The 27,841-nt window shown below is 46.0% G+C and overlaps 1 protein-coding gene across 12 annotated transcripts in view; it reads right to left on the reverse strand.

The window, feature by feature from the left end:
* Positions 1–27,841, reverse strand: part of AKAP13 (A-kinase anchoring protein 13) — a 334,406-nt gene that overhangs the window by 159,494 nt on the left and 147,071 nt on the right. For 11 of the 12 annotated variants that reach the window (XM_045058848.1, XM_045058850.1, XM_045058847.1 and 8 more), the window contains 2 exons: positions 26,310–26,493; positions 773–971 (listed from right to left, as the gene is read on the reverse strand). In XM_045058848.1, coding sequence (XP_044914783.1) covers positions 773–971; positions 26,310–26,493 — 383 coding nt within the window. Of the gene's footprint in view, positions 1–772; positions 972–26,309; positions 26,494–26,625; positions 27,752–27,841 lie in introns of those variants that run through there. The other variant, XM_045058853.1, reaches the window with a different exon arrangement.

Here is a 27,841-nt window from a genome sequence, read left to right on the forward strand (position 1 = left end):
GGGGTGTCTTGGCCTGCTGACCTCAAAAATAATGCCTGCTCCCAAAGAGGCCTCCGGTACTGAGTTGACCCTAGACGACCTTAAATGAAATTACTGTCAAGCTTTCTCCAAATCAAATCAGCTCTGCAATAAACTGGGTGGAAAAATTATGTAAACTTAGCCTTCAGATGTTATGGCCAAGAGACATGTACCCATATGACGTTTATATTATGCATAATAAATGCTACCAGGGAGTCTGTAATGTTTTTACGTCTGGCAACAACTTTATCTTGAAGGCTTGAGTGGATTATAAAATCTTTATTTTTTTAGTGATCTTTTTACCATCCAACTATCAATTTAAATATAGTAACATTATCATCGCTCACTGGACTAGTTGTGAGGCTTTATTTCTGAGTATAGCAACCATCTCAGGAACTGTTTTGCTCAGTTTTATAAAGCTAAACTGACAAATTTATAAACAGACGAATTTCCCTTGATGCTAGGAAAACGGAGTTCTAGTTGTTGCGTATGTCTCTGCATCTGCAGTGTGTACGTGTATCTTTCATTATTTCAAAAACATGGCAAAAAAAAAAAAAAAAAAAGAAAGAAAACTGCCCGCGGCCTCCTGCTGCCGCCCCCTATCTGTAAGTGGTTAACATCCAACACCACTAAAACTGCCCTAAGGGGTTTCACAATCTGTGAGGAGAGCATTTTTAGGCTCCAATTATAGCAAGGTTCACTAGGGGAAAGAGTGAGGGCACAAAAGCCTGAAAATGGACATTTTCTTCCTTACCATTAGCTGCTGTTGGATGTTCCTAAGTTTAAATATGTGTCCAGTGCAACGGTCTCCAGGAAATGGGGGTTCATGATGCGCTTCGGACTCAGAGGTTAACGTATAGACGTCCAGCTCTCGATGGTGCCTCACAGAACAGTCTCCGTAAGGTATCTCATAGGACAGACGGCTCCAGGAGTCTGGTTCTCCGGCGTTCTCCCTGGAAGCAGGCAACTGCTGGTTAACACACGTACGTTCTGCTCCTGGCAGCTCAGCGCCAGCCCTCTGCTCTTACCCGGCTGTTCTGGGGGACCTGCAGCAGAAGTCTGGATTGGGCACTTCCCCAGGGATTCAGGCACGGCCCTAACTAACTGCTCCATCCTCCTCAGAAGAGGTCACAAATGGATTAAATGAGAACTGCAGGATTCCTCCTAAACAATGATGTTTTGATCAAGATAAAGAGAGGTCTGGGAGCTTAAAATAGTTAATATTATGCTAACAATCAACTTAATGAGGAAATGTGAGGAGGATGGTCTTAGCCTGGTTTTCACTAGAAGCAAGGCTTATTACGCATTTCTCTCAAATTGGGTTACACCACACGTCAACTGCAGCGACTATACTGGGAAGTGAAGAAGTAGTCAGTACAACCCACGCAAGGGCACTCCAACTTTTGTTGACAACTCTCAAAGTCAACCATACAGACCACGACTGGATGCCATATATGCTATTCTTGTCAATACAATTAGGAAACCACTTGGTTCTAAGAACTCCAAGTTCAAATTTTTTTCATTTGGAAAACAACCTTGCTCAACTAGTATCGTAATAAATGAAATAAGGCCGACAAAGGCACAGGTGTGTAAAAAAAGCATTTCTGGGAAAGGCCTCAAAACATAAATTCTCTTTATGAACCAGGAGATTGGTAAAGTACCCCACAGATTCTGGAAGGAGGAGGAAGGCTACGTTTGAGATCATTCTGTTTTAAAATGGAAGAATTAAGAATGAAGCATGAAGAAGAAACAGACATGCCACCCACGGACAAATGGGAGGGATGACACACGACTCCCTCTCTGCAGTGTTTTATTTATTAAATCACACCTGTCTGTCATTAACAACTCACCAGATAATAACTGGAATTTGAAACTAACAATATGTTATATAAGAAAGCCCAGAAGTGAATAATTGTATGCTCAGTAACAATGAAGGCTGTTCCAAAAGAAAACCACTGTAATGTCCATACTCATGAGTGACACCCCAGCAGTTGCTTAAAATGAACTTGGCATACACTCGGCTAAATCCTTATGTGCTTACCAGGTCACTCTACTCTGAGTGAAGTGACCTCAAAAAGAAAAGTACAGTTGACTCTTCTTGGGCAACGGGGGTTTGAACTGCACGGGTCCATTTACACACAGATTTTTCTCCCCAGAAATACAGTACGGTTCTATAAACGTATTTTCTCTTCCTTATGACTTTCTCGGTAACATCTTCTTTTCTCTGGGCTCCTTTACTAGAAGATTACAGTGTGTAATGCATGTAGCATACAAAGTTTACATTAACTGGCTGTTTATGTTATTGGTAAGGCTTCCGAGCAACAGTAGGCTATTAGGTTTTTGGGGAGTCTATACTTACATTCGATTTTTGATTGCACAGAGGGTTCGCCCCCTGCGACAACAATGGACTGTTCAAGGGTCAATTCCACTTATAAGATAGTCACTTAGAGGTTCAACTGAATGACTCGACTAAGTGACCAATCAGCTATACCAAATAAAGGGGCGTGACTTCTCTGTAAACGGAGTTTTGAAGCTCAATTTGGGTTGCCATTGTCGCTAACTCTGGTTAACTGTCTGACAGAATCAGTAGCATAGCTGATTACTCAGATTACCTCCTACAGCCATACTCCACTAAGAAAAGACCTCTGAAAACAAAACCTGATTTACACACCCCATCCCAGCATGAACCAAGTATAATCCACTAAGAAGAGAGGACTGTTTGCCGAGGCAGGGGCAATTAAAAAGTGATGCACTCCATTCCCAGCAAAATGGAATTCTCCACCAACCTTGCCACTATTAACTCTCGAACTGCTTCCTTTCTACTGTCTAAACCTTGAGAAACTGCCATCTGTAACCACAGACTATCTACCTTCTACCATTCCCAGGCTCTCCTTCCAGAAGAAGGTGCTTCCGTTGCCACAGTCCCCTCCAGGTGCCAATAACCCTTCCATCTCCCGACTCACTGTCCCTGTGAATTTGTGTTGCTTCCTAGTCTGTCTAGATACCAAAGACCAGTCAATGCAATTATTCTCCCACTGACTTCTGGAAACACCTGGTGCTGACACCCTTCCAAACCCATCGTGCCTGCAGGTCTGGGTCAAGCCCACCGTTCAGCAAGTATCTGTGTGCCAGGAAGCATTCCAGGTGCTGGTGATACAAACCAAAATCCTTACCCTGCTGGAACTTCTATACTTAGCAAGGGAGACAAGAACAGCCAGATTAAATAAAACAACTGGTATTGTGGAAGACAGCAAGTGCTATGGAGAGAAACAAAGCAGTGTGGTGGGACAGGAACACCTCACTGAGGCGGCATTTTAAGCCAATACATTCTGTGCTCTGTGTTCAGCATCATACAAAATTTTTACTGAACCCACTAATAAAATGTGGCAAAACTCCAGGCCTAAGAACGTTTACTGCAACTTTAGGTATAATAGTATTAAAAACTGGACAACCCCTGGTCAGTAATGAGAGGGCTATTTGATAAACTGATCTCTGGACTATTACGTAGCCATCACAAATAACTGAAATAATAGTTCAGTAACACTGAAATCTACAACATTCAGTGAAATAAGCAAAATAAAAAGCATAAAACTGTAAGTCTAGGCAGTAAAATGCACAAATGAAAACAGTGTCACAGTGGCTAGGTTTTAGGTTGTCTTCCCCAAGATTTTAATTCATGTTTTTAACAAATTTTTTCAAATCCCCTATTGAGCCAGGACTCGTTGCTGGTCTGTTAATGCTCTTACTCACTTGTGTGTTAGTGAAACTTTCTATAATTTCGTCAAAGGCCCAGCCTTAACCTTGTCTACTTCACCCTTGGGTGACCTTTCTGCCCGTCTTAGAAGCTTGAGACCACCTAAAGGGAGCTAAAACCGTCTTCATCCACTAACAGATGGCTCTGCCCACCACCCCCCAGCGTCAAAGACGCCCCTTCCCAACACTGTGTTTGCTCTGTTCCGCCTGCCCTCCCTAGGTACCTGACGGGGTAATGCTCCCCCGGCTGCCTGCTGTTTTCCACCCACTTCTGGACCAGCTCCTTCCCACCTGCCTACCAGTGCGGTTAAACCACCAGCAGGAGACAGAGGGGCGGTGGCAGCAGAAGGGATTACTGGGGCCCTGCTGGGTCAAGAAGCAGCAGCATAAATCTGCACTCCGCCCTGAAGACCAGATCTCACCAAGGAATCTGGCGCCTGGGGGGCATCTGACAGTGGAGACATTTTCTGGTGGTCACACCTTGGGGGGGGGGGGAGGTTCTGCAATGCACAGGACAGCTCCCCACGAGGGATGACCAGGCCCAGACTGGCAGTCGTGCTGACTTTGAGAAACACTGCTGTCAACTCACTGACCCACTTTGTCCACCACCCCCCCCCCCCCGCCTCAGCACCAGTCACCCAAACGTTTCAAGGCTCTGCAATTTGGCTCCCCCTCACTCCACTGGCCACTAAAACCTCACGGTCACGGGTGTCCACTGATAAGAAAATACCAAATCCGGTGGCTTTTCTCTGTCCCCGTCGCCCTCAAGTTTTGCAGACTTTTAAAATAGCGACTGGATTCTTCTGAACTTTATTCTCTCTGGACGTTCATAAAGAACCATCCTGTTTTCCTCCGGTTTTCTCTGGCTCTCTCTCCTCCTCCTCACATGGTGGACGTGAGCACAGCACACATCAGCTTCCGACCCTCTCCCACTTCCTTTCCTCCTTTCCCACAGCCCCACCCCACCTCCCAAATCTCTCCCCAGCTGCAAAGTCCGCGTTCCTGTCCCACACTTCCACCGACTTCCATGTCTTCGCCAGAATGTGCGGTGGGCATTCTCCGATGTCAAAACTCAGTTTCATGTTCCCCCATCCCCCAAGGCGGCAGCAACCCGACTGATTTCCCTGAATGAACAGTGGTCATCCCTAGTAATACCACTTACCTTCTTCAGAACATCCTGCTGGTTCTGGCTTTCCCATTCGGCGCCTTACTTCACTTCCTACGGGCCCCGAGTCACCTGGACTCTTGCAGTCACTCTTGTTACAGGCCAGCTGCCCTGCACCCGCCACCGCTCCCCAAACCTACCCAACAGAATCATCTTAAGGCAACAGTGAGGTCTCCTCCTGCCCCAAAGTTTTGCTGTGCCTTCCCATTATCGCCTGTCTGCTGGGAGGGAAGCAGGCACGGTGTATGCCCCCATCGCCTAGGCTTTCCCTTCTCCTCTTAAGCATTCTACGGAGCAGCACCCCACATGCACCGTGTGGATATAAAGCAGAAAGCCACCCAACTTCACGAACCAAGGCTGCTCAGCTATGAACGCCAGAATGACAACTGTCTCGTTCCGCTCTGCGACACGAGCTTCGCTGGCATGACAGCTGCAACGTGTCCATGTTAGGGCACTGGCTTAGTAACACACATAAATCTGGCCTAACATTCTGGGGCTATGTCACAGAAAATCCACGCTCTTCCAACAACACGATCACAAAACAAGACAGCCACGTACGCAGAGGAGTGATGAGGGATCCGGGACGGATGAGGCATCACAAACAGACTCCCCAGCACTGAAGGGGGGTATTTAGCTCACCACGTGCCGCCTCCCTAACACTTGAACGCAGCCGGCCCCCTCTTCCTCCTAACTGCTCTAACGTCGGTCACACCCGCGTTCAGTGTCTACATCATTACACATCTAGAAGTGCCGATAATGGCTGCTTCACGTAACGACCTAAGAGAACTCTCCCTTTCTGGCACAACTTATTATTTTCTCTTGAATTAAGTTACCTTCTTTTTTCTGAGTACTCCCAGCTGGAACTTTGTTTTTATGGTCTTGCTTCACAATGGAATTCTCAAAGACCATTCAAGGAAACATTTGCTCAACACCCATTAAGCAGCAGGCATCCCACTGGATGCCAGGGCCACCAGATAAATATGGCAGCTCTTCTCCAGGACACGTGCAAACACACGGACGACGGTCAACCATGGCGCGCTCCTACACAGCCACAGTCTGGCTCACTGGAGGTATGGTCCCTTCCACGGAAGCGAGAAAGCAAGAAAGAACTAGGAGTTTTACACTTGCAAGAGTGGCATCTCATGCACTAAACATGCCATGTTTCATCAAAATTACAATGCTACTTCTTGTAAAAGTGTCATTACTTTATGCATCACTAAGAAGGAAAAAACTCGAGTGAATTATGACATGACATTGTAGCAGTGTTGATCAGAATGTATCCGATTTCACAGCCAGAACAATGTACACCTTAAAAGAGATTATTAACAGGGGCGCCTGGGGCTCAGTCAGTTGAGCGTCTGACTTCAGCTCAGGTCATGATCTCACAGCCCGTGAGTTCGAGCCCCGCATCGGGTTCTGTGCTGACAGCTCAGAGCCTGGAGCCTGCTTCAGATTCTGTGTCTCCCTCTCTCTGCCCCTCCCCCCTCTCAAAAATAAATAAATGTTAAAAGTTAAAAAAAGAGAGAGAGAGAGATTAATACAGGGTATAAATATAGCCAAACACCCTTTTGCATATGGCAGTGGTAGCGAAATGGTCAAGTGACCTGTTCAAACCTCATCGGTTTCCACAGCATGCTCTGATGAATGATAACATCCGCCCGTCACCCGTGTCCCTGAAGCAAATGGGCAGCAGGTGCATGTGAAGACAGCAGCTCCGAGGCCAAGGACTGAGCTGCAAGGCGCCTCGGCAGATTGTGGCTGTGGCTTGGTATACTTCAACAAAAATAGCTAACACACGGTGTTCAAACTTTTAAGTAGCTGAAAATCGTCAAATAAAACCATCTGCAGCGAAAGAATTGCTGGCTGGTGATGGGGCCAGCCCAGGGAAGGAAAGTCAAAGCCCTGCTCTCTCTCCATCCACCTTCCCCCTCTCCCCACCTCCCCAGTGAGAACATGGGGCATAGCTAAATGTTCTATAATCCCCAAAGTACAGAATTCCTTTATGTAAAACCACCACATTTCCCATTTCACAGCCATTTTCCTTGTTTAGTCTCCTATGGACTTGGAGATCAGCTGCCCAGCCTTCTCTCTTGATTAGAAGCCCTCTCTGGGTCACAGTTCATAATTACGTTGTCCCTCGGCTTTGTAGTTCTTCCACAGAGGGGACTATGCCTGAGTCTCTAAAGTTTACCTTAGAAAAGTAACACAAAGATTTTACTGCAACCAAATCAAGTCTGGCAAGACAGAAAAGCACACCCACAAGTTTACTTGCAATTCTGGTTGTTTCTACTGGGGAATTAATAGGCACCACAGCCTCAGCTGGGATGTTTTGTTGTTGTTGCTTCCAAATGAGCGTTGTACAGATGAGAACGTGTCAATGCTGTGGGTGGCAGTCTCTCCTCAGGTCCTTTCTCCTCCCAGGGAGGACACCACCCCTCTGAAGAAAGAGGTACTGTCACTACTAATGGTGCCAATTACGCAGCATGGAGACGCTTCATTCCTACTCCACCAGACAGTATTGAGGTCTCTTAAAAATTTCTTAGACTGTCACATTCAGCCAGACCCCAGAACAGCCTTCAAGACAGAGAGGCCAACACCACGGTGACCTTGAAAGTTTCAATCATCCTCTCATGAGGCAATTTATACTGCTCCCAGCCACTCCCAGGCACCCCGCATTTCACCCTGAGTTTCTAGTACGACCCCCCAGGGCAGTCTCTCACCAGGCACCGAAAGCCCTGGGGCGCTGCACCGCCATGCTCTCTTTACTCATCTGTCATCCGACCGAGGACAAGGACCACACTGCTCCTGGCTGGCGGGGCCTTGCTACCCTGCTCACTCTCTTGACACACTGCAGGTACTCAAACAGATGCGCGGATTTCACTCCAGGGCGGGGTACCAATATTCCTCTGTTTTGCTCACGATGCTTACCAACGGTTTGAGATCATGGAGAACTCGCTCTCTGTGAAGGGCGAGACCCCCTAAAGAAGCAACTCTGGTAAAGCCCATGTAGCGGCAGAAATGGCTTAGAAGGTGAACTTGGCAAGGAACTAGCCCCAGCGCATGTCCAAGGTCAGGGGGAGACCACTGCTATGAGGATACTACTGGGCAGCTGGCGAAAAGGGAACCTAAAGCCCATACGAGATCGTATTAATGTTCTATTAATGATAAGTGCACTGTGATAAGAATATGATGTGGGCGCCTGGGTGGCTCAGTCGGTTGGGCGTCTGACTTCGGCTCAGGTCATGATCTTCTGGTTTTTGGGTTCGAGCACCGCGTCAGTCTCTGTGCTGACAGCTTGGAGCCTGGATCCTGCTTCGGATTCTGTGTCTCCTTCTCTCTCTGCCCCTCCCCCCGCTCACGCTATGTCTGTTTCTCAAAAATAAATAAATGTAAAAAAATAAAAATAAAAATAAATATGCTGAAACACTTAGGAATAGTGGGACCGGTCTGCAACTCATTCTCAAGAGTTCAGCAAGATCATATATATACAAGTACACCCACCGATAAAGCAAGCATCACAAATGTGCGTTTAGGTGAAGAGCATACAGGAGCTCATTGTTCCGCTCTTGCCATCTTTTCTATGGTTCAAGAGTTTTCAAAATAAGAGGGTGATTTAAAACATTAACCTACAAAAAGGCAGGGGCAGCAATTCTTAGTTAAGGCAGGGAGGAAACAAATATTACTTGGGTATCTACTGAGAAATGGGCAGGTGCGTATACTGTTTAATCCTCGTGTGAATCCTTCCACGAAGCGCTACTCCCAGTTCAGAGGAGAGGATGTGGAGACTCAGAAATACCAGCTCGCTCGCGCGAGCCACACCACATCCGTCAGCAGTTCGATACACCTGGCTTCCAGCGACACACGCTGCCACTTGGAGAAGGGAGAGCCTGGGCGACAGACCTGGCCTCTCTGAGCGAGGGCCACACTCTGGAAGAAGCCCCTAACGGGCCTTCCGCACGGGGGCTGCAGCAGCAAAAGGGGGCAGGAAGCAAACTCTCTAATAGTGCCTGGCACACAGGTGGTGCTCTCCTGACGCAGCACTCCCTACAAAGGCTGAGGAACGGATGCGAATCCTGGGTGGAGAGACCCAGAGCCTGTGCTCTCCCGCGATCTGATGCCACGCCGCTCTCGTGCAAGGGGTCGCTCCTGACGGGAAGCCCTCGCCAGATGCCACAGCAGGACACACGGAGGGTCACTGGAAGGCAGAGGAGAGACCTGGAGGGGAAGAAGGTCTTCGACAAATCAAAAGAACGTCCATTCCGGGCCCAGTGCCGTCCACCACACGGGCATTCCTCCGGTGGTAGAAAGTTCTGCCGAGTTACTCAACAGCACACGCAGCTCGGGTGCCCGGCGAGCAGCATGCAAGGTGCAGGGAACGGTCTGGCCCAGGGGCTCGCCGCCCAGCGATCTTCGAAGCGAGCACATTCCTCTCAGATGAAAGACATGTCAACTCTGACAACCGAGCCTCTCAATCTCCTTTTTAAAAAGGACACACTAAATTGTTCACCACATTTGTCACAAAACTAACTGGCACCTACCATTCCCTAAGGGGAAAAACTGTTCTGCTTACCATAACGAATCACCACAAATTCATCTAATTACACTGAATTTAGGTTTCCCTGGAGGCGAGATCACAGGAGCGTATGAAAAAGCAGGGTGCTAAGGTCGGACTACAACCCCCCTGGGGCGCCTGGGTGGTTCGGCCAGTTAAGTGTCAGACTTCGGCTCAGGTCACGATCTCACCGTTCGTGAGTTCGAGCCCTGCATCACACTCTGGCTGACAGCTCAGACCCTAGAGTCTGCTTCGGATTCTGTGTCTGCCTCTCTCTCTCTCTGCCTCTCCCCTACTTGTACTCTGTCTCTCGCTCTGTCTCAAAAATAAATAAACATTAAAAAAAAATTTAGAAACCCCTTTTTATCATTGTCTGGTCCAAGACAGATTATTTAAGCTTCTTGGAGCCAAAGCTTTTCATCTGTTTACAAAAAAGTGACAATACTATCAGCTTTGTTACAGAGTTGTTCTAAGGATCAGAGATACACTTAGTATTACATTAGTTAATAATAGTTTCTATTTCCTTCCACAAAGGAGGGGTACACACCCTAGTCACTTCCTTTTACAGCTGCGTTTGTTAACGGTTTAACAACGTACGAAACACTGAACTATGAGTTTTATTTACATCACATCGCCTCATTTATTCTTCCAACTATGCTGTGAAGGAAGCTATCACCCCAATTTGCAGATGAGGAAACCGAAGGTGTGAGAAATTCAATGACCTGCCTCACAGCTAGTGAGTCACAGGGCCAGACCCAGGGCTGGTGTTCTAACTACCACACAAAACCGCCTCTGCTGCCTGTTTCGCACTAGAAAATGCAGACCCGTGAAACACACGAGGTATTTCTAACATACCCTCTTTGGAGGGTTACGTTTTGGGGGGGTACACATGTGTTAGGGGCATGAGATTCATGGCCCACGGCTTCCATGGTCATTTTTCTCTCTACATTCAGACAGGTTACTTGGGTTCTAACTCCAGGGCTCCATGACTTCTGGAACACCTTGATCCTCCAACAGCCGATGTTCTGCATTTTCTAGTCTCACATTACTGCACTGCTTCCAGGATCTTAAAAAAATAATTTTTAATATCTTACCATGTTGCTAATTACATTTGCAAAAGTATCTAACATACCAACATTCACAGAATAAGTAACAATTAAAGTCAAAGTTTTCTTCTAATTAAAAAAAATTTTTTTTTCAACGTTTATTTATTTTTGGGACAGAGAGAGACAGAGCATGAACGGGGCAGGGGCAGGGGCAGAGAGAGAGGGAGACACAGAATCGGAAACAGGCTCCGGGCTCCGAGCCATCAGCCCAGAGCCCGACGCGGGGCTCGAACTCACGGACCGTGAGATCGTGACCTGGCTGAAGTCGGATGCTTAACCGACTACGCCACCCAGGCGCCCCATAATTAAAAAAATTTTTTTAACGTTTATTCATTTTTGAGAGACAGAGAGAAAGGGTGTGAGCAGGGGGAGGGGCAGAGAGCAAGGAAGACACAGAATCCGAAGCAGGCTCCAGGCTCTGAGCTGTCAGCCCAGAGCACAACATGGGGCTCAAACCCACAAACCGTGTGATCATGACCTGAGCCAAAGTTGGACGCTTAACCAACCGAGCCACCCAGGCACCCCCAAAGTTACGTCAAATTTCTACTAGACGGACATCTAAATATTTACTGATGTGGTCAAACTTAGTTGTTGATACCCCTTATTTAATCATATTTAAGGCACCAACCTGATTCAAATAACTCTCAGGAATTAATTTTCAGGTGTAATGTGAAGTCTAATTTTCCCACTAAGGCAAAGTTCTTAATCTCAACTGCATCTTACAGTTACCTGGAGGAGCTTTTTTAAAATCCTGATTTCCAGATCATGCTTAACACCAATTAAACAGAAATCTCTAGAGGTGGCCCTCAGGCGTCAGTATTTTTTAAAGCTCTCCAGGAGATTCTAATGTATAATCAGAATCCTGATGTACAGCCAAAGCTGCAAAATACCACATTAAAGTAACCTACAGATGCAAGTTCATTTTAAAAAGAGTAAGTTAAGGCTGGCAAGACTGAGATAAACACTGAAGCTGTAAGTATTGTATCCTTTGACCTAATTATAGCATTCCTCGTCATTTACCTTATAGAAATAAGTTAACAGAAGAATTAATAGGTAAAAATGAGGTTCTTTGCCGCATTCATTACTTAGCTTCGGATTTTTTTAAATGTTAAAACTAACATTCAACACTAGGTAAATGGGTTAAATACTCAAGACAGAGTATTTCAAAGGGCCCCAAAAATAATTATAAAGACCACAGAAATAGATAAGAGTAGGAAAAAGTAAAAATACCAGAACACAAAACAGAAAATCCACTGCAATTGTTTAAAACAACAATGCAATGTGGGAGGTAATATCTGATAATGAAATAAATCTGTCTTATTGGTGGTGGCATTATGAATAATATTATGTCTAACTTAACTGTTAAAAAAAATAAATGCTAACTCTCCCTCTTTACCATTCTTGCTTCTGGCCTAAGTCCGAGGACAGAGGCCGCATAGTGCAAGTGTCCCTGAGAGCTAAGGCAAAGGAACACAGAGAAATAAGCCTGAGTCTGGACTCTGACACAGGAATACTAAATTCATCCCCAGACCAACACCAGGCACTTCAAATGGATCCTCATCTAAGAAACCCAGACTGACCAATCCCAACTCACTCAGCAATGCACTTTCTCTTTTTTCTACCCTCTCCCTCCCCAGATGACTGAGGTCACCTCCTAAGAGATGACAAAGAGATTGCTATTTAAGTATTACTTGTGAGGCCCCTGGGTGGCTCAGCCGGTTGAGTGTCTAACTTTGGCTGAGGCCATCTCATAGGTCCTGAGTTCAAGCTCCGAATCAGACCCTCTGCTGACAGCACGGAGCCCACTGCAGATCCTCTGTTTCCCTCTCTCTCAAAAATAAATAAATAAATACTAAAAAAAAAAAATATTTTTTTTAATTAAAAAAAAGGATTACTTGGATTTCTATTTCTATAAAGCTGGGTTGCTCTCTCGCAGAACACAGGATTCTTTGTCTATTCCATGACAGTTACTGGCTTCATAACTACTTACTAGCCTCCTCATACAAAGTGTACTTAGTGAAAAGAGACACACAGGCACGTGAGGATTCTCTCGAGAGGGAGACCGTTATCACTGTGACTAAAACCAAATTCCGGGCTGGGGAAAGAGAAATGCTTACAAAATAATCTGAAACTTGGAAAGAATAACAGAACTGGATAAAATAATTTGAAACTGATGATAAAAAACAGACCAGGAAGAAAAGTCCAGTATCCAACCACTCGGAGAGAGAGAATACATCTTTAAAACGTTCAGTTTCTTTAGCTTTCTCATGAAGCAAACAGAACAAAACCAAACAGCAACCCTAGATGTTTACCCATTTAAATAATCTAATCACAACAGAGGGCAAGGAAAGCAGTCTATTTCTTCCAGTCTTCTTTTTGAAAAGCGTTTGAAACTCCATATAACCGAAAGATTAAGACCCAAACATGAATCTGTAACTCTAGTGTAAGGGTGACCATTAAAACCAGCTAATTAACAAGCTTCCAATGGCAAAGTTGCCATAATTCTATAGACAAAGTGAGTTGTTCTACTTATAAACATGGGTAACTTGAATCACAATGAAATCATCACTGTGTAAACTAGTTTTTTCCAGCTCAGGAAAAAGAGAAAACATTCTTACTCATTAATCTGGGCAGGACTCTTCAGACGTGAAGTTCCCTTAACTTTATATAAGGTTACTTTCATTAACGTTTAAGAAAAGAACTAATACTTAACAAGTCCAGTAAGCTTCCAATGAGCTTGTGTATTTTTATATGATGCATTGCCCTGATTCAGCATTTTTCGTAATTCATTGTTGAAATGGATTAATCTTATTTGGAAGCAGTTAGACAAATAACATGTGTCAAAATAAACAGACAAGGTTTCTTTCACAGACTAGATGTGACTTTTTTCAGGTCTCTGTTCTCTAATGTGCTGAACACTGTGCAGAAACATACGTCTATCTGCTCTGCCTGTGCACAGCACTGTGCAGTAAGTTGTTAGATGGGTTGAAGGACAGCTTCTCAAACTAACAAGGACCAGATTTTTTTTAAAAAATTCCAATTTGTTACAGAAGCAAAAATTCTAAAAATGAATTACTAGAAAAAAAGTGAAATTTACAAGATGCAAAACTGAAGCTCAGAGCTCTTATTAGATTCAATAGATACAAAATGACTGTCAAATTACCATAAAAGTTCTTAAATACACTCTCTCCACTCCATACTTGAACTCATCACAGACTAGTGGGCGACAAAGAACGGGCCAATCAGCTCTGAGACAGGCCTGCCTCACCCTGAACGCAGTGGGTTACAAGAGAGATCCCTGCAGACTGCCAGGAACCACGATTTATATTCCCACCATCTACAGACCCTGGCGAGTCAGACAAGCCAGAGAGAGAAAAGTCACGGCACAGACGGGGACACGGAACGTGGAACCAGTTACAGATGCACTGAGCGAGTGTCCCTTTCTCCCGAGGTATACTCCACATAGGCCTGGGCAAAGCGGAACACTAACTCCACAATATTCAAGAGTATTTTAAAAGTTCAATCCTAACTGGTGTTTATTATTATTATTTTTATAAAATTAAAAGCATCCGGGGACGCCTGGGTGGCTCAGTTGGTGAAGCATCCGACTTCGGCTCAGGTCATGATCTCACGGTTCATGGGTTCAAGCCCCACGTCAGGCTCTGTGCTGACAGCTCAGAGCCTGGAGCCTGCTTTGGGTTCTGTGTCTTCCTCTTTCTCTGCCCCTCCCCCGCTCACACTCTCTCTTATCTGACGGGGGGGGGGGGGGGGGAGGCGAAAGAGAGTGACTCTTTTTTACTGTGTATTCATTTTTGAGACAGAGAGTGAGCAGAGGAGGACCAGAAAGAGGAGACACAGGACAACAGATGTGAATCCTATGAAAGAGCCAGCATATAGAGTTGCTGGGACAACATGTAGGCAGAGGGGACAGCCGAGCGCAGGGAGCCCGAGGCAGCAACCAGCTGGCCCGTGCAGAGAAAGCAATGGGAATGAGGTCTCAGAGTTGTACGGGGTTCAGATCTCATGGGGCTTTGTGGACCGTGGCACCAACTGGGATTTACTCTGAGTTGGATGAGAAAATGTGAGAAGGAAGAAAGCAAAGATGAAAACACAAAAGAAGGAAACTAGTAACATTAACTATTAGTTTGATACCAGATCAGTATTATTTACCTTTAATCCTTGGAACAACTTTGAGGCAGGGATCAGTGTATCTCCACACGTCCCATGAGAACACAGGCTGAAGCAGCAATGTGTCAAGTCCACAGCCAATGAGTAAAAAGGCCAGAATCTGCACCCAGACCTAACTCCAAAACTCTGCACCTCCTGCCACCGTGCACAGGAATAAGGACCTTCTAAGTGTCAAACTATGACCACGTTCAAATTACAGAAACTGTTAAGCCTGTTATATTTATCAGAAGCTCATCAAAGCATATTAGATTTTGTTATAAATTTTATAGGATCCACAGCAAGTTGACAACTGCAGAAACCCATAAATCAAGAAGCCATTCCTCAGAGATGGGATGATAGAATCCAAATTGAGTATCCACGGCTGGCCCCCAAATTCCAGGTTTCTGCAAGCGCAGCAACAGAATTCAACACGCACAGACAGTATTTCAGCTAATTCCAGCATTCCCGCCGCTACGCACCGATCAACCACAGCCAGCCAGCCTCTGCCCCCTCACCTGGTCCAGCATGATGCGGCCCAAGCACAAGGTCGGGGTTGATGCTAACATACATGTAAAATCCTGTCGAAACCAAGCGCAGGCAAAAACCATTTTCCCGGTACTAACAACGCTAGTCATTCAAGGGGGGAAGTTCAAAGAGGCGTCTTCTTGAGATCAGCGAGAGCCAGATCAAATGTCAGAGAATCCACACTGAAGACCAACGATGCCGCAGTGTGGAAGCGGATACTCACGGACGGCTGCCCAGGCACCACGAATATCGCAGGCCCATGCTACCTGGGCCCCGGCTCCGCACTGCAGCTGGCAAGGCAGGGCAGGGCAGGGCAGGGCAGGGCAGGGCAGGGCAGAGCAGCCCTCCCAGCAGTGTGTTCTGCTGAGTCTACTTCTGACAGGAACTGCGGAGTCCAGTTCCTTGTTTCAGAGCTACTGCAACACCTGCCATGAAGCCACCTCGCCCTCACAGTGCCAACCCCACGGACTCCTACAAAATCGACCCCAGCTGCGCTAACGTGCAGCGGGAGAGGCGAAATGTCACAAAGGGAGAGGGGAGTGGAGGGGGGATCCCGATGCACAAGAGGCGACTTATCTTAGGTGCTGGTGAGGACCTCACTGCCAGACTAGTTATGCATCCATGCACACGATACTCGGCTTTTCCCTCCTTCCTCTTTTTTTTTTTTTTTTTTTTTTTTGATGTTGTACTGCAACCCTGCCCTGAACTCATATGGGAATGATGCAGAGGAGAGAGGGCACATTATCTGGGTAACGATAGTGTATCAGCAATTTTTCATCAATTCTGTGCTGTCAGATAACTAAAAGTAACACTTTTCTAAGGTAATGGTTGGAACATGCAGGAACCAGACGGACTTGCTTCGATCCTTTGCTCTGACACTGCCACCTGTATGATCTTGGGTCAGTTGCAGAAATTTCTCTGTGGCTCAATGTCCTCGTCTGCAAAAGTGGGAATACTGGGTTTGCCGAGATGAAATACACACATGACTATATAAAGTGTTAGCACAGTGTCTGGCTCTCCCAAAGCGCCCAATACATGGTGAGTACATCAGATACTATAGGGCTGGTGTATTTCCAAGGAACAAAAAAGAAGGCAGTTTTTTTAGGTGTATATTAGAAAATAAATAAAAGGCACAGAGCCCTTCTTGTGGGCTATCAGACAACTAAAACTACACCTACGTCACCCTACCACTACTTACTCCCAAAAATCCAAGAGGAAGATGGCGCTCTTCTTCCTGGTGGTACCAAGGGAGTGTTACTGTTGTGGGGGAGGCTGGCCAGGAAAAAAATATGTCAGAGACTGGATGGTGCTGCAGAGAGGTCCTATTTATATAAAGCTGAGTGGTCGTCTTAGTTCCAGCAAATCTTTTTTCCTAGCTCTCCCAACAGAGGGACATCCTGAGTTTCTATGAACTTCACAAGCACATTCTCATTTTATCCTCACGAGTCCTAGGAGGTATCGTTTCCCATTGTACAGATGAGGAAACCAAGGCTCCTAGGCGATAAGCAATCGGGATGCACCCACGTTCGGCTATGCCATCGTGAAGGCTAATTGGATGCCAACCGAACAGGTATGTGCTCGATGATCGCGTGACTACAGAGGTCACCATCATACTAGCGAAGCAACAGCACCAACACAAGGAATGCTGTTAAAATAAGGAGTACTTGCATGAGCATTTTCTGCATAGTTCAAAGTGCAAATCTCCTTATATGCTTTTTATGCATAAATTCTACTGGCCAGTCAAAGCAGAAATGTGTACTTCTTAAGAGTAAAATGTTGGGGTGCCTGGGTGGCTCAGTCGGTTAAGCGTCCGACTTCGGCTCAGGTCACGATCTCGCGGTCCGTGAGCTCGAGCCCCGAGTCGGTCTCTGGGCTGATGGCTCAGAGCCTGGAGCCTGCTTCCGATTCTGTGTCTCCCTCTCTCTCTGCCCCTCCCCCGTTCATGCTCTCTGTCTCAAAAATAAATAAAACGTTAAAAAAAAAAAAGAGTAAAATGCTACACTTAGTAAGTGTGAAAGCATGTAATGCTGTGTGCAAAAACAAGAGTTTTCAAACGGTTAAATTAGAAGAGAAGTAAGTAGACGGTTAATATGACCATTAAGAATATGCACTGGCTAGGTACCTTCAGGAAGAACATTTTACCTTTCTAGAGACAACAAATGTTCATTAAAACATCAATGATAGCAGTGCCTGAGTGGCTCAGTCAGCTGAGTGTCCAACTCTTGGTTTCAGCTCAGGTCATGACCCAGGGTCATGAGATCGAGTCCCATGTTGGGCTCCACCCTCATCATGGAGCCTGCTTACAATTCTCTCCCCACTCCCACCCCATGCCCCTCTCCCCTGCTTGCGTGCGCCCTTCTCCCTCTCTAAAAAAAAAAAAATGAAATTTTAAATGACAGAAGAATTATAGATATCAAATTATATAAAAATTTTGATTAACTTTTTGTTAATGATCTTTTCACATTAAGTAAACACTGCACAGAATAACTTGAAACCTGCACGTATCTTATTCCATTCAGGCCACATTTCTTTCAAGGAGAAATTCGATTTGTAAATTATTCACGTCTTATTAGAAAAGAATTAAAAGCAGGAGAACAATACTCCAAATTTTACCAAGACTCTGAAGGCCACCTTCAGATTTTACAAGATGGACAAATGGCCAAATTCATGTATTGCAGCTAAGATGTGTCGTCCTGAATTCAGATAGAAGTATGTGCAGAAATGTGGAAAGAATGAGGTACCACAAACACATTTTGTTTTCACTAATCAAATGTCAAAACAACAGATTTTTTAAAATTTTTTAATGTTCGTTTATTTTTTTGAGAGAGAGTGTGAGCGGGGGAGGGACAGAGAGAGAAGGAGACACAGAATTCCAAGCAAGCTCCAGACTCCAAGCTGTCAGCACAGAGCCTGACACGGGGCTCGAACCCACAAACCGTGAGATTATAACCGGAGAGGAAGTAGGACCCTTAACTGACTGAGCCACCCAGGCACCACATGAACAACAGATTTTAAATAAGAATACTTCAGTGCAGCTCCTTCTAGTTTTAAGTGTCTAGGGACACTAAACATTTGAACAAAACTTTGTCAAATGATGGTTTGACAATGGTAACCAATTTCAGCAGCTGAAGCATTTGTCAGGTTCGTAAAACCAAGAACCCAAGTATAGAATTCCTTCTAGAAAACCTGTTCCTGGAAACCTTTCCTGAATTACAATTTTCTATAGCCCAACTAGTTAGAGATATTATTGATGCACTGGTAGAAAGTAATTTTTGTTTAACACTTATTTATTTTTGAGAGAGAGAGAGCGCGAGCGAGCGAGCATGCGCGCCAGCAGGGGAGGGGCAGAGACAGAGGGAGACACAGAATCCAAAGCAGGCTCCAGGCTCTGACCTATCAGCACAGAGCCCGACACGGGGCTTGAACTCACTAGCCTAGTGAGATCATGACCTGAGCTGAAGTCAGACGCTTACCTGACTGAGCCCCACCCAGGCACCCCAAAGTGGGTATTCAATGAATCAAGAGCAATCTAGCAGTTGCTAATGCTGAGAGAGAGAATTACTGTTCTTCCACTGTAAACTCAAACTTGTAAAACAGAACTAACTATTCAATGTTAGAAAATGGACAGAATACGTTGTATTTTATACCGTATCATGCTTAACTCGTTTCACAGAACTTCATTCACAGGCATAGATATTCAGCTTTGGCCAAATACTGACTTTGGCCAAAAGGTTTATTCTACACGCTTAGTGTTTTTCCTTAAGAATAATTTTTATTTCTGTTAATAATACATGCAGGTAACATTTTCAAGTCATTCTTTCTTTAGGCATGCCCTTAAGGAAGCTCCAAAACCGACCAAGTAAAAATAATGTGTAATGGTTACAAAAGGTCTGTTTTCTAGAGGGTGGAGGGTGCCAACCTAGCCTTCCTTGTCTCACATACGCCCATCAAGTCCCACACTCCAGGCTCACTGTAAAGTCAGAAATGTTTTCCAAATCACGTGCTGTTGCCACAGAGAATCTGCTACCAGGCGTCAAGTGATGTGACTGACTACTCCACAGGCCTCTGAAGAGAGGCTCTTAGGCCTGAGGTCACGTGGCATCAGAAACACACACAACCTGGGCCCATTCGCACACACACACAGCAAGAAGTGCATGGAAGAAAACCCAAGACATGTGGGACAGCTCTGCTATTCCAACCAACTTGCAACACCAATCCATCTTCTTAGGAAGTCCAAGGCAGTGTAAAAGTTCAAGTGTGGTTTGTAACCAATTCCTGGTCCATTACTTAGCGGCTGTGGCAATTCCTTTCTGAAGTGAGGAGACTATGCCCGCCCCCAAAGGGCTGGAGAGAGAATAAGATATACAAACATTTATGCAAAGTGCCTAGCACAAATACAATAAACGGCAGCTGGGGCTATTGTTTTATAAATACATAATGCTCAGAAAGTGCACTTCGCAGGGCGCCTGGGTGGCTCAGTCAGTTAAGCGTCCAACTCCTGATTTGGGCTCAGGTCATGATGTCAAAGTTCCTGAGCTCAAGCCCCACATTGGGCTCCACAGAGTCCAATGGGACACAGGACAGTGTGAAGCCTGCTTGGGATTCTCTCTCCTCCCTCTCTGCAACCCCCCCTCTCTCGCTCTCTGCCCCTCCCCCGCTCATGCACATGTACAATCTCTCTAAATAAATGAACTTCAAAAAAAAAAAAAGAACAAGTGCATTTTGCAATTTTCTAGCATGCTGCTGCACAGGGCAACAATCCTGAGATTACTATTTGAATGGCTTTAACAGAAAAAAAAAAAACAAAAAAAAAACTAGGTAATGTCAAAATTCTTAAAATGTTCCAATTGAAAATTTACCAAGAAAAAAAGTCATTGAACACCAGACTGGTGAATCATCGTAATCAAATTAGGTTGGTTAAAAGACTGACAATATTATGAAACATGCTTCCGCTCAAAATTCTATCAATAAAGTGTAAACACATCCCAAGGACAGGCTTGTGCACAACAACCACTGACTGACTAGATGGCCTTGGGCAAGCTAGCTGGCCTGTGTGTTTTCCCACCTGCGGAAGAACACCAGCTGTATGAACCTGCACCTCAGACCTCAGCGGAAAGGTTCTAAATGAGGACACACTGAAGCACTAACATAGCAGGTACTCGTTAACGCGTGCGCCCTCCCCTCCTCCCAGATTCCTCTCAGTTCTACAGCCTTCTTCACCAGGACACAGAGACCCAGATCACACAGTGAAAAAGGAGGATGGGTGGATGGACGGACAAATCTAAGGATGGACAGGTGGATGGGACTTGAGCCAGAGAAATGTAAAGTTCAAAACAAAACAAAACAAAACAAAACAAAAACAAAAACCCTCCTCCTCTCTGGCTACTATTTCGAAGGTAAGTTTGTATGCTTGTTTCGCTCCTTCCCCTCCTAAGCAAAAGCAAAGGCTCCAAACTTGGTTTGTGCCAGGTGGGCTATGGAGGACCCACTTGCCAAGTACTCAAAGAGGACCCTAAAAAGGCAATCGCTATGTTAACAGAACATCTTGCTCAACATCAACAGCACTGAGTTCCATTGTGCAATGTCTACGCTTGAGTACTTACTCTACCAGTTGACCCTGAACCCAGGTTTCAAGTGTAAATGTGCCAAGAGAGGACGTGAGAATCTACAGACCCGAACTCTCTGAGAGGGGCCGATATCGCCCTACAGTAACAAACCACAGCCTAGTGCCCAGTGTTGGCCAGGGTGGGTCTACACTCTGCAAACACACGAGTGTCATCTCTACCTAGACAGGTCCTTGGATTTTGAGCTTGAGCCTGGTTCTGAAACTCTGTAGCCTTGTGACTTTGGGCAACTCACTTCACCTCTATGGCCTCAGTTTCCTTAGTTATAAAATCGGGGTAATAACACCTAGCCTATCCACTCATTAGGGTCCCGTGAGAACCAATGTAAAAAGACAGCTGGGGTGTCCACAAGACTTTTAACACCACGTAATGGGTAACAGAAGTGGAAAGCAGAGGTCAGGACTGAACAGAAAGCTTATAACCCTCTCCTCATTAAGTGTTAATCATCCCATATCCCTGTGGCCTCTTCCTGAGTCTCTTTCCTCCCGTCAAAATTTTGTAGAGAGAAGATGATGGGCCTTGGAATTGCACACGTGTGTGTGAAGGAGCTCCACCACCTTCTAGAAAGCCTTGGGTTAGTTACTGTCCTTCTCTGAGCCTTTGTATTTCGTCCATACAACACAAATAAGGCCTATTTCAGAAGGTTTTCATAAGGTGGAAGTGAAATATCAGCCATAATGTACCAACCATGCCTTCTAGCACACTGCAGGCAGTCAATAAAGAGATTTGTTAAACTGACACAGAACACAACAGTTTGAAACTCTGAAGCTCGCTCTCAGGGCAAATGAAGTATTTCAACACTTTCATGTCAATGCTCCAGAGTTTAAATTCTCCACAGGAGTCATCTTCCTGGAAGGGTGGCAACAATGGAAACGATCCCGCGTCCACCTGGGGCTCCCTGTTCTGTCACCCATCACATCACAGCATCGGGCAGAACACCAAACTAATTTTTTTTTGTTTTTAAAACAAGTGCTATCTATTACACTAGAGAATAACTTCAAATCTAATCAAGCAGGAACAACCAAATGATGCCCGAAATTACCTTCCAGACTTTGACAGAAACTTCTTAATGTTATGAAAAACTGATACGAGTCTAGAAGTAATGGAAAACCAAGGAAACGGCAATAGTATTCTTTCAGTCACTGTGTCAAACTCTTCATGCATTCCTTCCTTTCTTCCTCACGGCAACGCACACTGGCCCTTCAGGAGGGTAAGCGGATCACCCAAGATCATCCAGCTTCACAGAGGCAGACCCTGGGTTCAAGGCCAGCCTGCCTCCATACAAATTCTGCCCCCCTATCTGCTAACTTCAATTCACAGGGAACTGCAATAAGTATCGCAAAAAAAGATACTGTAGGTAGACCAATCGACTGGAATCAGAGTCTCACTGATGAGTCAGCTATCGCTTTACTGATTATGTGACTGTGTACAAAGCTTTCACACAGAGCACCTCAGGGTCTAACACAGTATCTGCACAAAGCTGGTGACACAGACCAATAGGTATTATCTGAGGGATGAGAAACTCAGCACGGGTAGGTGACTAACCACTTTCTTTCAAGTCACCCAGGCTACTAAGTGGGGAAGCTTCGTTTTTAATTAAGCTCTTCGTTCCTCAGCGACTCCACTAAACCATACTGTCTTCTCTTAAAGCCAAAGTAAAGTATTCACAGCCCCTGTATTTGCTCCAAGCAGTAACCATAATCTGTGTGACAAACCCGGATTCCTCACACAGCATATGCCAGGCGCTTGGCTTTACTTCCAAGAGATAGAAATTATTATCCTTGTCTCTTTTTAAGTGGATGTAGAAACTGAGGCTCAGAGAGGAAAGTTCCTTACTGCGCCCAAAGAAACACAGCTACAAATGGCAGGGCCAAAATGCAAACTCAGGTTGGACTCCAAAGTCTGCACGCTTGGCCACCACCTGGAGCCGCCTCCTGGTCTCCGCCCTTTCCCTCCCCCGAGATCAATCCAGGTCTCCAGACGCTTCTGTGTTGTGTATGATGTGTCCGATAGCACCCGGCCCTCCCATTCTCTTTCTGGAGGACTCCAATGCAATACCCACCCGACACCGTCACCTCGCAGCTCTAGCTACACGAAGAGCCTCAATGCTTGGCTTCTCTCCCTCTTCTACCCATCATCATGAATCAGGGCACCTCGGGTGGGGCGCTCAGCTAACTTCTGCCCAAAATGGGGGAGACAACTTTGCGTCGACCTAACAGCCACGGCAGGCCGAGGTGAGGGTTCTTCTCAGGCAAGGCTGGTAACATTTTGTTTAAAGCGAACTTTCAGATCAAAAACACACCCGTATTCATCATGTCAGATGAAAATATAAGTGAAAATAAAAGAGCAGTAAGTCCACCAAACCTCTCCCTTCCCTGTCACTGAACTTGGTGAAAGTTAACAATGATGGGTTATAGAAAAGGGAAACTACCAAAAATGTCCCAAGAGTCACCACTATCTGCCGGATTCAGTATCAATTTCAAGAGTTCTCTACAGACATGAGTCTTATTTAGATAATCTCTCTACTTCCAAGCACAACAGAATCGATTTTCACACAAAAGTAAATCTGTTTATCAAAATGGATTATCAAAATAAGCCTCGGACACATAAACACAAAAAGAACTTGGACCCTCATCGACACAATGTCCTCCTACCCACCCACCCCCACCACCCCCCAAAAAAACCAGGGTAAGCAGCAAGGAATGAAAACAAAAAATTTATTGTGGGAGACATATAAAAAGAGTTAAATAAACTTGAATTTTCAGTTAAGACTGGCATGCAACTAGTTATTTTGTAAGTGTAAAATGTATGTACCCCTCCCTCGATTTCATATTATTTTTTAAAAATTTTTAAATTTTTTGAGAGAGAGAGCGCATACGTGACAGCTGGGGGAGGGGTAGAAAGAAAGAGAGGGGGACAGAGGAGCCAAAGCGGGCTCTGTGCTGACAGCAGCAAGCCCTGACGAGGGGCTCGAACTCACAAACTGTGAAATCATGATGTGAGCCAAGGTCAGATGCTTAACTGACTGAGCCACCCAGGCGCCCCTCAATTTCAGATTAACTGAAAATAGAGACTAAAAAGAAACAGGTCTCTATGGAAAAATTTAATTTAAAAAGAGGAGGGGCTGGGGCACCTGGGTGGCTCAGTAAATTAAGCATCTGCCTCTTGGTTTTGGCTTGGGTCATGATCTCACATGTGGATTCGAGCTCCGTGTCAGGCTCTGTGCTTAACAGTGTGGAGCCTGCTTGGGATTTTCTCTCTCCCTTTCTCCCACTTGTGTGCACACACACATGCGCACGCTCTCTCTCTCAAGATAAATAAATAAACTTCAAAAAGGCGGGGGGCAGGGGGGGGTGCGTAGGAACATCCAAGTCTAAAAATTTTAGTGAAGTATTACCATACAGTGGAACAATTCGTAGCTTTTCACAAACCTGAGTCTCACAAAACAAACTCCTCGCTCAGAAACACATGTGCACAAAATGTTGCCTATAATTTCAAAGGCTGTGGACCTAGAGAAGCCTATTCTTGGGCCCCCTGTTCAGAATCCTAGGAGTGGCAGGGATGTCGGATGGCTTCTTAGGAGATCTGGCTTCTAGTTCTGGCCCAGCCACCTTGTCACCCTGATCTAGTCACTGCCTCTCCAGATCTCAGTTTCCTCCTCATCCATGAACAATGAGTCATCCTGACTCTAGGGTCGAAATTCTAGCAAAGTCTACTAACGTCAAGTAAGATTCAGAGATTTAGTAAAAATCACCTCCTTGCCATTTTTTAATTGCTAATTTTAATCTCCTACTGCGGTCCTGTATTTGAAAACTTTCCCAGTTGGCTTTCCCTTCAAAAGGAGGTAAGTGGCTTCTGCACATGGAACAGAGCTAGTGCTATAAAGCAAGCCAAAAAATCTTCTCCCAGAACACACACTCCCGTTTCCTTAAAGCCCTGCTGCAATAGGTCTTGTGACAGCCTCGCCCAGCCCAGCGTATAATAAAGCTGCTGCAATCACTTTATTTCCCCATCTGGACAGCCATCCCTAACCAGCCCCGCTTCCCTACAAGCCCTCGGAGCGACACCACCACATTTAGAGGAACTGCATTCCGGCTCCACTACAGTTATACAGAGTTCATTGTTTCAACTCCTGGAGCCAGGCTTCTCTTCCTGAGGCCGTGAGGCAAACAGCAGAAGCAATCTAATCACTGGCCAGATGGGAAGTACGATGGAACGGGAACAGATCCCTCCCTGGAATCCGGTCCTAGGGCAGCTCAGGTATCCAGAGCTCACTTGAGATGACGCCCCTCCTACGGTCATGGTATCTGAGGCACCCATTAGGAAGTATCTGAAAAGAACCTTCTGTCTGGCTTGACTGGAAAAGTTACCGACTGGGCAGGTAAAGTAAACAAACATACAAACAAACGGAAAACAAACGGAAAACCTGTTGATGTAACAGTAAGTAACACTACGTTCTGAAATCTCTCCTTGACCCTTCCAGTCCTCCTCCCTCCAAAAAGCTACAAATGATGAAAAATAAAAGCAACTACAGTAAGCCTAACATGAGCACAGGATCAGAGAACTTGGGAATACCCACTTAACTTACAAGGATGCCTCGATTACCAAAGAACATAAATCCCAACGGGGTTTCTTCTTGTTCAGATTGTGTGGCCAAAAAGAGGTGATGACCACAGAATGATAAAAGCGATGTATTAAACAAGACCAGCTTCCAATGGGAAAGGGTGGCTGCCGTCATGCATTTCTGTCTCTGTTTATACAAGAAAAAGAGTTCTTCAAATGTTCTAACAACCCTCCTTCAAAGGGCTCTCTAAAGAGAATGCCTAACAACGGAACGTGCAGACACGCAGGATTTCCTCCTCAATGTTTCCAGGACAACTCAGTTGCTTTTTCCTGCTCGTCAGATGAAGAGACCACGGCTCTTGATTTTACTCATAGAAATTACATTCAAACCAAAACCCCGTGGTTCAGCATATTTTCTGCGTGCACTTATGCAATTAAAATACTTGTTTCTAATGAACTCTTCCGAGTCTTGAAGACATAACAGAAAGAAACGTATGGGAGACAACAACTTTCTTCTTGTACTAAACTGGGATCAACTACATACACGGTAACGGAATGCCAGCCCACAGATGAGACCCACTCGGCGTTTTCAGTGAAACCGAAGAGGCGAGAAGCAGGGAGGCAGGGAGAGAAAACGCTGAGACCACTTACGTCTGTTCTCTCTCAGGCAGTGAGGCGGTTAGCAGGAGCGAGCTGAAGAGCCTCCAGCAGAAGGCCAGGCCCGGAGCTGAGGGTTTCATTCGTGGCAGAGTCGCGGGGAGATGCCAAGTGGGCGGCCCTGCCGTACACGGAGGGGCGGGGCTGGTGCGGAGGGGAAGGAAGGGGGGAGAACTTACTCGGTTAGAAGCTGGTGCAGCTGGTGATAGCCCCGCTCCAGGGCCAGGCTCACAGGTGTCGCCCCTTCCTGGTTGTGGATGCTGAGGGCCCCTCGGCCACCGGGCTTCTGCAGCAGGAACCACGTCAACCTCAGCAGGCCCAGCCGCACGGCAAAATGCATCAACGTCTCCCGGGGGCCGCCGTCTGTGCATGGGGGGAGCAAATGAGAATCAGCGGGGAGAACGTGAACACACAAAGCAAATGAAAAGAAAGACGAGTTGCGTGAACACCACAGCCTCCGAAGACCTAGGATCCTAAAGTCAAACCACAACGTACACGGTGTCATCGCGGCCGGGTACAACCAGCTCTCAAGGAAGACGGAATGAAGCCGGAAAACAGTGTGACAGGCAAAGTCTCCAGGAGAACCAGGCCATTTCTATGTTCTGACTGAACACGTTCGTGCAATCAATTTATACGGGTAACTTAACACGCGTGGTTTCTTTCCTTAAACGAGAGAAAGTGCCGCCTCACAACACGGGGACCCAAGAGGGGGAACAGCTGTTGGGGCTTAGATGGGTGTACCAGGAGGTGCAGTTACTTAAAGGAAAAAACACCCAGACGGGAGCTGGCTAAACACTAAAAACAGGTTCTGCTTGTTAAGTACACACAGGTCTTTTTATTTCCCCACATTAAGGGCAAATCAAATTGCAGGCACTGCCAGCTTTGTTTTGTTGTGTTTAATGAAAGAAAGAAATGCATCTCCAGGCATAATAAGAAAGACTCATTCTCGGATAATGTGCTAGCAAGTTCAGAAACGCGCTCGGGCTTCCTGCACTTGAAGCAAAGGCTCCTCTCGGGTACAGTGAGTCACGTCGAAGGTGGGAGGATGAGGAAGGCTCTGGAGTCCAGCAAATCCGGGTTCAAACTGCCCTCTGCCAGATGGCAGATGGCCATGTGCCATCTGTGTGACTGTGTCACACATCGGATGTGTTACACATCCGTGTAACCTGTGTCAGCTTCATCTCTGCACCCCCGCCTTCACCTGGCCCCCAGGGTGGCCGTAACAAAAGGGCAGAGGTGGAGGAACGCGGGACACAGACTGGCCACACGAAATCCTCAGTGCTAGCTTCCTTCCCTTCCTCTGCTCTCTCCTTCTGGACTTCAGGTTACATTCCGGGTTCACTAACACAACACTCTCTCCTCCTCAGGTCTCCTGTGCACAGCCTGGGAGGAGAGCTAGGGCCGCCACCCCATGGGCTGCGCGACACTCACCTCCAGGGGGCACCACTCGGGCCCTGGGGTGTGAATGGTGAACACGAGTTGTGCCTGCCCTCTTCTACTCATTTTCCATGGCTCCCTCAGGTCTTGACTTCCCCACAGGCATTCCCAGACTCCTTGGACCCCAGTGTTTTCTCCTGACCCTGAAGACCTCCATGCTCCTTAAGTGAAGAGCAGTTAAGAATGAACTGTCTTTGAGGCACCTGGGTTAAGCGTCCGACTTTGGCTCAGGTCATAATCGCATGGTTTGGGAGTTTGAGCCCCACGTGGGGCT

Source organism: Felis catus, chromosome B3, assembly GCF_018350175.1.
Source record: "Felis catus isolate Fca126 chromosome B3, F.catus_Fca126_mat1.0, whole genome shotgun sequence".
Taxonomy (NCBI): domain Eukaryota; kingdom Metazoa; phylum Chordata; class Mammalia; order Carnivora; family Felidae; genus Felis; species Felis catus.